Genomic DNA, 11,633 nt, shown 5'->3' on the forward strand with positions numbered 1-11,633 from the left:
AATAAATACATTAATTGTATGTACTTTATTAGCAGAACACATTTCTATAGGGTTACAGTTTCAGAATGATAATCATTCAAAATATAAATATAAAAAACATTTATCAGCAGCCCAGTGTATCATGTTCTCAATTATGTAAATCTGCACACACAATTCCTATATATACAGAATATATAGTTTAAACAAAATGTAAAAAAAATACACTAGGGCTGCAACTAACGATTACTTTAATAACACTGGTCAACAATTATTATTATTTTGTCAATTAATCGACGAATCAGACTGAAAAATCATGTTTTAATTGTCATCCATTCATTAAAAAACAGCAAATTATTTCATATTGACAGTGTGGAAACAAACAGATATTAATTATGATTCAGTTCCAGGTTTGGTCCGTAACATGTCAGAAAATAGGCAAAAATATTGATAATTGTTTTCCAAAGTGAAAGCAAATGTTTTACATTGATTCAACACAAAGTCTGCTTCCATGGAGGACTACTGAAATCAAAGAAAATTTACTGTTGAAATTCTGGGGATTTGGACAATTTTAAATAAAAAAAGTATCTGAACAATTGTCAAAAATAATCATTTATTGATTTAGTGATCAAATAGTTGTCAATTAATCATAGCTCCTCTAAAATACACATTTAAATGTTTTCTTTTCAGTAATGTAATTAAGTATCTATTTTTTACACAGCACATTTTATATTCACATGATAAGTGTGAAATACTCACGGTCCATTTCTGATGAAAAATGGTTGCTATTAAAGTAGAACGTTTTTTGCTTGAAATTATTTTGGGGTGAATGGAAACAAATAGCTTTAGTCTAAGTGGTGCCTGAGCCTGAGTCTAAGCCTGTTGATACAAAATGAATGAAACATACTTTTTAAAAATGCATACAGATAAAGATTAACCATTACAAAATGATATAGCTCATTGAAAGTCTTGGAGAGGTTGTTGTGGTTGTTTTGAGGTATACTGTGTTTTGGCTCCCTGGTGAAGAAGATTATTGGCCTTGTCATATTGACAATTTCCCCACTGTCACAATTCAAAGCACTGAAAAGTATGCTTTAAGGAAGCGTATGTACTGTATATACAGCATTTAATGGCAGAGTTTGATTCTCCGTCAATTTTATTGGGGTGTCCCATCAGCCCTTGAGGGTGCAGGTTGACAGAGTGAAGCCGCCGTTGGTCTCTCTCAGCTTCTCCTTGTGTCTGGCCTGGACCAGACCGAACACGATCCCCGCCAGTGTCATGCGTCCTTCCATCTTGCCCCCTGGGCGTCCGTCCGTCGCTGCGTTGGCTCTCTTGCTGCGCATGGTGCTGATGAAGTAGGTGCGCACCTTGCCCTGGCACTCGCTCACCTGCAAGGACAGATCACCCGTCAGAGGGAAGCCGTGCATCGGTCACAGATCGACCTCAGGGAAGTGGACACAAAATGCACCACTAGATGGCCCAATTGGTTTGCTTTTCAAAGTCAATCATACACTATATTGGCCAAGCACAAGGCAATAATCAGTCAGCCAGCCAGTTAGTTAGTTAGTTAGTGAGGTACAAAGTTAGTCTGTGAGTTGCTTAGTTATGAAATCCTTCATCTTGTCAGTCAACATGACAGTCAGTCAGTTAATTAGTTAGTCAGCGAGGTATTAAATTAGGTCAGTCTGAGTTGGTTAGTTATTTAATTCTTCAGTTCGTTAGTCAGTCAGGAAGACAGTCAGTCAGTCGCTGAGGTAGTACGTTAGTCAGTCTGTGAGTTAGCCAGTTATTCATTCAGTCAGTTAGTTAGTAGATCAGTAAAACAGTCAGTTAGTAATACTGACAGACAGTTAACTGGTCATTTATTCAGGTTGTCAGTGAGGTAGTAGGTTAGTCAGTCAGTCAGTGAGTTAGTTATTCAAGCAGTCAGTAAGTTGGTCAGTCTGTAATGCAGTCATTCGGTCAGTTATTTTGTTAGTTAGTCAGTCAGACAGTAACTCAGTCAGTGATTTAGTGAGTCTGCCAGTCAGTTAGTGATTTAGCCAGTCCGTCCACCAGTCAGTTACTTGGTCATTCATTCAGTTAGTAGGTCATTTAGCTAGTTTTGAGTTGCTGTTTTGTCATGATTGTTTGAATAACACACTACAGCTGCACTTTATTGACCAATTGTTACACATCAAACCAAGGAATTCTAGTCAATTCAATCGGTTTCACCTATGAACCTAAAACAACACACAGACAAAGATCCTCCGTGGGCCAGAGCAGACGGTGTTGAACAGCACTCACCCCCTTGACAAAGATTTCCCCGCGCAGCTCCAAGACAAAACCCCACTCTGCTAGGATTCTGCGGGTGACCTCAGGCACCTGGATGCGCCCGCTCACCCCCGTGCTGTCCATGCGGCTGGCCAAGTTGACCGTGGAGCCCCAGATGTCGTACTGAGGTTTGCTGGCGCCGATCACACCCGCCACCACCGGCCCGTGGGCGATGCCTGATGGAGAAATCATCATCCAAATCATTGTATATATATTTTTTTTCGGTCGACTTCCGTCCGAGGAAACACACGAGAGTGAATATGGACGAGGAGTGGAATTGAACCAATGAAGTGCGCGACCACAGTTCGCTACTTACCGACACGGAGCTGAAAGTCTTTGGCAGAGTGCCTGTTAATCTCCTTCAAGGTCTCTTGCATTGCCAGCGCAAACAGAACCAGTTCGCTCAAGTGATTCCATTCGTCCATAGACGTCTGCTAGGGAGGTGGATGGAGAGTCAGACGTAAGCACGTGGATAGCAAGGTTCACATGTGGGAAAAAAAGGACTCTCTCCCACCTGTTTGTCCGGCGCTAGACCGGAGGCGGCCATATAGCAGCTCCCTATGGTCTTGATCTTCTCCACATAATGGAAGTATGACTCCTCCAGCAACTAGAAAACAAACGTTTAACCCAAACCTATTTCACCCGAACCCCAGCACTAACCTTTCCTTAATCCGAAAACGATCTCACACTCACCTCATCGAAACCGGCGATGATCTCATTGAGGAGGCGGAGGCAATCCACACCTTCATGTCTGATCTCCTTTTGCTCAAAGTACTCATTGAATCCAGCGATAGATGCAAACATCACCCCCACCTCATCATAGGACTGGGAGTAAAGCTCCTGCAGAGAAAACATGACTCTTGATGACGCACACGCAATAGATGGAGACCTGCCATAGCGAGACCATATTAAAGCGGAAATCAGCCCGCAAATACTTTTTTTCAAGAATGTGTTCCCAGCAGGCCCACCAGTTGAAGCACGGCATTCTGAATAATATTTTCAGTCGACAGGAGTGACAAAATGGCCGCCCCCGGAGATGGCTACAAATGAGTGGATTAACTCTTATTCCACAAATGCAATATTTATCAGAAAGCCCTGTTCCAACTAGTGGGCTTGCATAGAACATATTCTTGAAAAAAAAATGTTTGGGCATTTTTAACATTAACCAAAAATTGTTTGGACCCAGTTCACACTGTAGATTCGGCGATTGAGTTTGTGCACGCACCTCATCGTTCTTGCTGCGGTCCAAAAAGTGCCGGGCCACGTGCACAGGCAGAATATTGTGAAGGAGACATTCGTTGTGCTCCCGCAACTCCCTCATGTCCTCCACTTCCTGCTGAGCCTGCAGACGCCACAGGAAGTCCTGCCTGGCGGTGGCTTCCCACTGCAGAGCAAATACAAGTCTGACGCTCTCCGTCGTTCACTTCCCAAGACATCTGAGATGGAGAAGTCAGTACCTGGCGTCCGTTGTAAAAGACTGCGACGATGAACATGACCAAGAGAAGGATAGCTATCCCTTTTCTCCTCACATAGTGAGATCTGTGCATGCACAAACAGAAGGAAAAAAAAAAAATCTAAACTCCCCACTGGGCATCCTTATCCTAACACAATCAAATGCAAAGAGGTATTTTTTGGGCTCATGTTGTTATCAAGAATGGTCACACGGCCACACACCGTGTCCTCGCTATCGCGCTGAAATAATCGTGTATGACCTGTGCGGCAGGTCTTGGCGTGCGAGGGAAAGGAAGGCCAGATGGATGAGGTAGGAATAGACGGCCACAGCCAGCAGCAGCACGGCCAGCTTCAGCAGGGAGTTGAGTCGGAGAAACACGGCGCACGTCACCATGGCGATCACGCCGCTCAGCACAAACAACTGAAGAAGAGAAAGAAGCCATATTTGAACTCGAAGCATCCAAGTCGGGAATTCTGAACAATTTGAACGGTTACCTCTGGGTAAGAACACACAGTGAGTGAACGTGAAGCCATGTTTGATTTTTCCATCTTATTAGCCACTTGTGTGTCTGTGAGAATGCACCATAACTGCATGCATACAAAAAACACAGAAAGAAAATGATGACCTCTTGAATTCCTGTGAAATGTCCTTCCTTTAATGATTATGATTTGAAACATCCGGTGCAGTTTTGGGCTCTCACAATGTCCGTGCAGGCTAACCCAAAGTTGATGACCACGGCGGTGAGGGTGAGCGTGTTGCGAGCGCCGTTGTTCTCGTGGATCCAGCTGCAGAATTGCTGCAGTGTGGCCGGGCTCCACTTGAGCTCCTCCGCAAGCACCAAGAGTAGCAGCAGCGTGTAGGTGAGCAAAAACAGGGAAAACTGCAGGATGGCTGGAAACAGCCTGGGGAAAAAAAAATGATGATAAAAAATAGACCATTGGAATGAATGTTTCAAGTGCAGAGGGGGTTGGCAATTCCCTACCTGGGTGCCGGGATGAGGGCCTGGGCGGCCATGACAAAGAGCAGCATGATGAAGGAGCAGAGCAGGTTGGAGTTGAACATTTCGTCCCTCATCTGGGAAAACTGAAGTCACTCACAACAAAGGGTTGCGTGTCAAACATCATTCGCCGAGGCTTTTACCATACATACCGTACGCTACATGGAACCATCTACTCAAGAGCCCATGAAGCCCCAAACTTTTCCCTTGGAAGCAGGCTTCCTCCCACTTTCCAAAAACATGATCAAAGACTAAATTGGCCAGATGCGTCCCTTGCGATTGTCTGGTGACCAGTACAAGCACTGCCGTCTAAATCTACAGCCATACCTTGTCCTCGATGTGTGTGTCTTTGAAAACCAGAGACAGAGGAGTGATGTGTTCCTTGTGCATACGCTCGCTGCTGCGAACCTCGATGGCGTGTTTGATGCGTTCGTTGATTTCCTTGGAGGTGGACGGCCATATGTTGGGCAGCGATCCATTTGTGAAGGAAGCCAAGATCTACAAGGAAATATGAGATCGATCAGACTGGCGCAAGGAGGCCTGCGGGGCCACCGGTGCTGGAATCGGAGCGTACACTATTCATGTCAATGGCACTGCCGAACGGAATTTCATGGGCGCGACTGGTTTTCTGGACTTTGCGAGGCTCGTTGTGGTCACCCGTATGTATGTCCTCCTGGGGACAAATGAGAAACGTGTCGATGTTGTGTCTCCGCAGGAACTCGTTCCTGTCAGCTCCATGTCCGTCCTCTGTCTTGTAGATGCCTTCAAGGCAGTCCAGGGTAGCTTTGGAGATGTGAATCCGCCTGTTGAGGGAAATTGAATCATCAGTGAGCTGCAGCGCTTCCAGTGAATGCTCTCCAATTGTACCAGGAAGGAGTAACACGGCCAAAGCCCTCACCCTGGTATGCCACCTGCCTCCAGCATGTTGGCAATGCCCACATCCCAAGACCAAACGTCAAACTGCCATTTCTGTAGACCCAGAACCCCACACAGGACAGATCCTGAATGGATGCCAATCCTCATGTCCATGTTAAAGTTGAGCTGCTTGCGGACAGACCTGACACGGGCAAGATGGAACGCCATCAGACTTGTTTCAGTAGCAACAGTAACGGAGCACCAACCCGTCATAATTGGACTAACCGTATGGTGGTGATCATAGCCAGACCCATTTCGACACAGTGACGGGCGTGGGCACGCTGAGGTTCCGGGACCCCGGACACACAATAATAACAGTCCCCAAGTATCTTTATTCGCAGGCACTGGTGCTCCTGTAACACAGAAATGAGCATAAGTAAATAGAAGCAAAACATGAGGAAAACCGTGCTCGGGTTCACACCTCGGCCAACCGGTCGAAGCGTCCAAAGAGCTCATTGAGGGTTCGAACCAAATCCTGAGCTGACAGGTTCATGGATAAAAGAGTAAAGCCCTTGATATCAGCAAAAAGGATGCTGCGGACAAGAGAAACCAACAATATTATTTGATATGCGTTAGGGAATGGATGGTAACCAGATCGGAAGTCAAGTTCTGCATTTATAGCCAACCAACAAACAGCATATTTCACTCAAACACCAAATGTTGCATTTTTGTACTTACCTGACATCTTTGTACTGGTGAATATAAATCTTGTGAAACTCTTGAGGATTGAGCTCATCTTCCATCAAGCTCATGTCAGCAATCATTTCTAAGGCTACAAACCGGGGCAAGATGGACAACACTAGACGCTCCTATCGTGGAGAAATGGTCAAGAAAAAGAAAGTCAACAATCATCAAATTCTACCCCTCGAATGGGGTGTTCCGAATGCAGTCGTCCGACCTGTCTCTGATTCTCCTGCTCCAGTTTGAGGCGACCTTCGATGCAACGTCGCGTTTCTAAGAACACCTGCCGTTGTGAATGATCCGTCAGATAGTGAATGAAGAATCCGGCTGTGTTCATACCCAGGTACAGAAGGCCTTTGGCAAAAACCTACAATCAAGAACGTTTCACTCCATTTACCCAGGAATGTCCAAAGTATGAGGTACGACTCCAAGAACGCTTGCCTCACCTTTCTCAAAAGTACCGTATCGTTACGGAAGCATATGATCTCCATTATTAGATGCAACGCCGACGTCAGTGACCCGGCGCACATGGCCCACGTAAGCGGTAACGGCAGCAGCGTGTATGTGGCAAACAGCGTGAACAAAAGGTACCACGACGGGTCTTTCTCCAACCCGTATACCAGTCCTCCCAATACCTGCGTGGTCTGCGACAGCCAGCTGGCCAGGCCGGCGTAATGCAGCCACCTCGGTGACATGGAGTCCTTAAAGGTTAGCACAACGATGCACAGCGCTATGGCAAACACCATGAAGGCGCACGTCAAGCAGCCTCGTAGGGGTTCCATGACGTCCTCAGGCGCCAAAGCCAGGTACAAAACCAGGACCTGCAGCTTGGCCATCGCATCGATCACATTGGTGATGGCCAAGGAGTTACGTCTTTGATGAGAAGAGTGTTGCTGGTAGAGTTTTTCCAGGTCTTTAGACTTGAAGGTGTGCCTCAGGGTGGGTATGTAGATACCGTGAACAATGCGGCCCCAGTGCACAAAAAAGTCGGCGTCGCTGGCGTATTCGTTCCCGCTTGAGCCTCCCATACTGTGGCTCCTGGAGCCACGCAGGTGGGAAGGGTGGACTCGGAATGTGGAGGACCGCCGCTTGACTCCGCGCGAAGCCTTGCTGCGGATCTGCCGGTTGATTTCTTCCATATAGGCGTCGGTCACAAAGATTTTGCGAGCTGGCTCCACGCCGACCTGCCACACCGAATAATAGCATGTTGATTCATTCTTCCAAGGACCCGAGGACAACCGTGGGAATAATCATTCACCTGAGCACTGAGCTCCTGCTGGATGATGATGTGCTTGACAGCATTCTGCCACAGCATCTTTTTACGCCTCAGACCCGGGGACAGGGTGGCTGTTAGGCAGGGGGGCTCACACAGTTCCATTGGGGAGACCTGTGTTGTCTCTGAAAAAGTCACCATGGCAGGGTACCGAGCTTCAATTTCTGGCGTAGATGACGGTGGCCTGGATGAGGCGGAAGAAGTTTGAGTACAAAAGATTTGGGGTGAGAAAACTGCATGACATTCAGTCAAAAGGCATAATGTCCATTGACACTCGTGGTCTTGCCAGGGGTGTCCATTATTTCACATTTTAAATGTGAAATCAACCCAAACATATTTTTTTCAAGAATATGTTCTATGCAAACCCACTAGTTGAAACAAGGTATTCTGATAAATATTGCATTTGTGGAATAAGAGTTAATCCACTCGTTTTTAAGCCATCTCTGGGGGCGGCCATTTTGTCACTTCTGTCGACTGAAAATGACATCACAGTTGTTCAGGGCTCAGGGAACGACCAATCACGGCTGACCTGTTTTCTGAAGCTGAGCCGTGATTGGTCGTTACCTGAGCCCTGATTAGTTGTGATGTCATTTTCAGTCGACAGAAATGACAAAATGGCCGCCCCCTGAGATGGCTAAAAACGGGTGGATTTTGCTTCATATTCCACAAACTCAATATTAATCAGAATGCCGCGCTTTAACTAGTGGGCCTGCTGGGAGCATATTCTTGAAAAAAATATGTTTGGGTTGATTTCCCTCTTTAGAGACAAATGAATTTGCATTTTATTTCATTTACTGGTTTAAAACAAACACTTAAGAATAATTTAACAAACAACAACAGCAAAGCAGCCTATAACCATGCCCTATTTTCACACGGCGACAACACGGTGTGCAGAAAACCAGATTGGACAATCTGGTTGAGTCCACGTGCTGCCAGAAGCTTTTGAACCAATGATCTGGTTGCCAGATTTAGACATGAGCTGGCTAATGCCGCTGGGTTAAACTCCTCCAGGTGGCTCTGGCTCAAAATGTAAACTGTTGTCAGCCGTGACTCACTTCCAATGCAATTCCCACACAATCTATGAATATGCCTTGAAATCCTGATACCTGCGGTGTTCTGGTACATCCTGGTTTCAGGGTGTACATCAGAACAGACCACGCTAATTTGGTATACACCAGAACAGTCCTACAGTGTTCTGGATTAACTTTATTCCAGAAGGTGTGTAATTACACAGAGAATCACTTGACAGAAGGAAGGACAAGTGTCCGTCCACTTCACAGAGCTTAATCCCTAAGTAAAATATTTATGTGATATACCTGTAGGAGACGTGCATTTTCAAATTGCACTTCACACACGTTACATCCATCAAAGTCCCCAAACTGACCTGTACTGTTTTGGTGTATCCGCCGCTCGTGTTCAGGTTTAGCCATGATAACGGCAGCCAGTCCGTCACAATCCATTTTTTCCAGATTCCATTGCGTATGATCCCTACAAGGATGTCAAGATTGAGGCATAATCCAGGAAACGGGAAAACAATGTTCAGGTCATTCCACAGGCGGAACAAGGGACTTTATCCCAAACGGACTAATAAAGGTGGTAAAAAGGATTGTAGATCGCCACCTGTTTTGAAAGGAAGTCCATAACTGTCAGGAAGCAGGGCGGTGAGGAGTGTAAAGAGGATTAATTAGTCAGCAGCCATTCTCTCTGCTCTGCAAAGCTCAGGTAACTGGTGCCCGGACAGGTCTCTCGCTCTCTCTCCACGGCCAAATCAGCCACATTTCTTCGAAGTTTGTACTGCCAAATTGTGTATTTTTTGCAATCCTCAAAAGTAAGAGAAATTACGCAATATGTGGCCAGAGATGTTACTTTGGCCAACTGCTGAGAGTAAACTGTAGCTACTGCTCTTTTTTTTTTCTTGAGGGTCAAAAAGATTTGATTTGAGGTGTTTATTTTCAACAGGGAAACCAATCAAATCCACAAGTCAATTCAATTTCTACTAACCCGTAAAAATGTAGCGATAGTTAATCCTGTAATTTTTTTAATGAAGAAAAAAAGGGAGGCTTCTATTTAAGGTAAAGTCGGTATTTGTCGAAGTAAGGTGTTTAATTGAGAGGAGGCCCCCATTTGTATATCAGTTGAGCTATTACAATACTTTTTTGCGGGGTGTCATCTTTTTCAAACAGTATACCGCTTGGTGGCGATTGTTAATCATGTCATTTTGTTTCTTGAGGAGACAAGGGAGGTGTTTATTTGAGGTCAGGTTTATAGTTAGTTTCGCATCATCATCAGTTGAACTAATACTATCAAATAAATACATGTTTTTTACAAGGCACTGAAAAGGTTGCAAATCTATTAATTGTGGAACGGCATTTATAACAGCGGATTACACAATTTGACTGATAGGGTACTTTTCAAGCTAAGACCATCTTTTCCTAATTATTGCTTCGAAGACTTGAGGAAAGACAGAAAGTGATGATCTCCATGGATTGTAAGCTGGTTTCAGTACAACAAACATAAAAGCTTCTGTAAGGCTGATCCAACAAATTCCCATCTGTCCCAATGTGACACCGTACACAGCAGCTCAGACCAGGGCGGCTGAGAAGCGTACCTCTAAAAATAGACGCCGAGCAAGCCTAAGGCAATTAGCCCGATTATTGTCGGCCACAGCCAAGTTGGTATTACACTTTGCAAGGGTGTGGTCATTAGTTTAGACACCTTGGCGACATTTGGTCAATTTTGGCATTTTTGGGAATAATGTAAACAGGGACTAGGGATGGGCAAGTACCAATACCTTATTTTAAGGTATCGGGTACTCATGGAGGCTGATGATACCAGCCACCGATACTTAAGGCAAAAAAAAAAAAGAAATTGAGTAAGTCATAACCCTCCTTGGCAGTATAGGTGCTGTACTGCAACAGTTTGAAACACTGGCTAATCGTAATCTCTCATTGTGTTAAATGACATTTTATAATTAAAGTACTAGAGGTATTGGTACTCGATATCAGTGAGTACTCAAACAGTGAGTATTCGTATTGGTATTGGTCTGAAAAAAGTGGTATTGAATATCCCTAACAGGGACCAACTATGTTTTTAATGTTTTGTTTCATGATTTGTGGTATTCTGAAATTCCTTATAGTTGGATTTAATAACATTAAAAAAAAATTTTGATTTGCAGAATCACTCATGTTAAGATTATGAGCACAACTGAGGTGTGACTTGGAAGTAGACCTGTCAATCATCTTTACTGTATATTGTGCAAGTTCTGGATCAGCTCCTGAGAAAAGATTAATTTTGTGATAGTTGACTTTTTTGGGTGTTTTTTTTAATCGCAGAGGCCAGATGAAATGCATGAGGTTGAGGGAATTGGCAAGCCCTGGAAGCTAATTAGTATTAGTATTAATGTTGTGGCAAACATCTTTGGCTGCGCGCTAATCAGCCCACTGTCAAACAGGCTGACACTTTTGCCTCCATGAGTGCTGCCGAGCTTTGCACTTTTTAATTTGTCCTTGGCTTTGTTACATTAAAGCAGAAGTCAACCCAAACATATTTTTTTCAGGAATATGTTCCCAGCAGGCCCACTAGGTGAAACACGGCATTCTGATTAATTTTGTGTTTGTGCAATATAAGTTAAGCAGCAAAATGCATTCGTTTTAGCCATCTCAGGCGGCGGCCAGTTTGCCTTCTGTCGACTGAAAATAACATCACAACTCCTCACAACGACCAATCACGGCTCAAATTCAGAAAACTGGTCAGCCGTGATTGGCAGTTGTTGTGATAATTACACGATTTCACAAATATTTTCAATGCATGAAAAAGTTGTATTCTTAAGATTACTTTTTTTTGCATAGTCTCAGTTTTTGTTTTCATTATGAAAAATTTTGTTCGTATCATGCCTTATTGTTACGCCGCGGCACCGTCGTAAACCGAGACACCCGTTTCACACTAAAGAACATTTCCGGTAGCAGCATCCTGACTCACTGCTGCCGTCAAGTGGAAGGAAAAAGACCTGCACTCGCAAGCTTGTC

The 11,633-nt window shown here is 44.6% G+C and overlaps 1 protein-coding gene across 2 annotated transcripts; it reads right to left on the minus strand.

Annotated features, from left to right (window-relative positions):
* Positions 1–6: 6 nt before the first annotated feature.
* Positions 7–9,251, minus strand: LOC147128394 (adenylate cyclase type 8). 2 transcript variants are annotated; one of them, XM_086018069.1, is made up of 21 exons: positions 8,993–9,251; positions 7,594–7,792; positions 6,782–7,519; positions 6,553–6,702; positions 6,333–6,463; positions 6,076–6,187; positions 5,880–6,007; positions 5,638–5,796; positions 5,314–5,542; positions 5,067–5,237; positions 4,725–4,825; positions 4,443–4,644; positions 4,237–4,329; positions 4,002–4,162; positions 3,747–3,828; positions 3,515–3,673; positions 2,983–3,129; positions 2,804–2,896; positions 2,606–2,720; positions 2,263–2,465; positions 7–1,364 (listed from the first exon to the last, which is right to left on the minus strand). In XM_086018069.1, the coding sequence occupies exons 2-21, from the start codon at positions 7,747–7,749 to the stop codon at positions 1,149–1,151; spliced, it is 3,546 nt and encodes a 1,181-aa protein (XP_085874195.1). In that variant the 5' UTR covers positions 7,750–7,792; positions 8,993–9,251; the 3' UTR covers positions 7–1,148. The 2 variants fall into 2 exon arrangements, with proteins under 2 accessions (XP_085874195.1, XP_085874194.1); XM_086018068.1 differs by having other exon boundaries at positions 2,606–2,723.
* Positions 9,252–11,633: the final 2,382 nt, after the last annotated feature.

The sequence above is a fragment of the Filicampus tigris genome, chromosome 20 (assembly GCF_054856515.1).
Source record: "Filicampus tigris isolate MCC_2025a chromosome 20, RoL_Ftig_1.0, whole genome shotgun sequence".
Taxonomy (NCBI): Eukaryota; Metazoa; Chordata; class Actinopteri; order Syngnathiformes; family Syngnathidae; genus Filicampus; species Filicampus tigris.

Excerpts from the sequence above, each read along its gene's own strand:
- LOC147128394 (XM_086018068.1), bottom strand. The coding sequence starts at position 7,749 with ATGGTGACTTTTTCAGAGACAACACAGGTCTCCCCAATGGAACTGTGT. Across the intron at positions 6,188-6,332 it reads CACCAGTACAAAGATGTCAG|CATCCTTTTTGCTGATATCA; the intron begins GTAAGTACAAAA and ends TCTTGTCCGCAG. Across the intron at positions 6,008-6,075 it reads GCTTCGACCGGTTGGCCGAG|GAGCACCAGTGCCTGCGAAT; the intron begins GTGTGAACCCGA and ends TCTGTGTTACAG.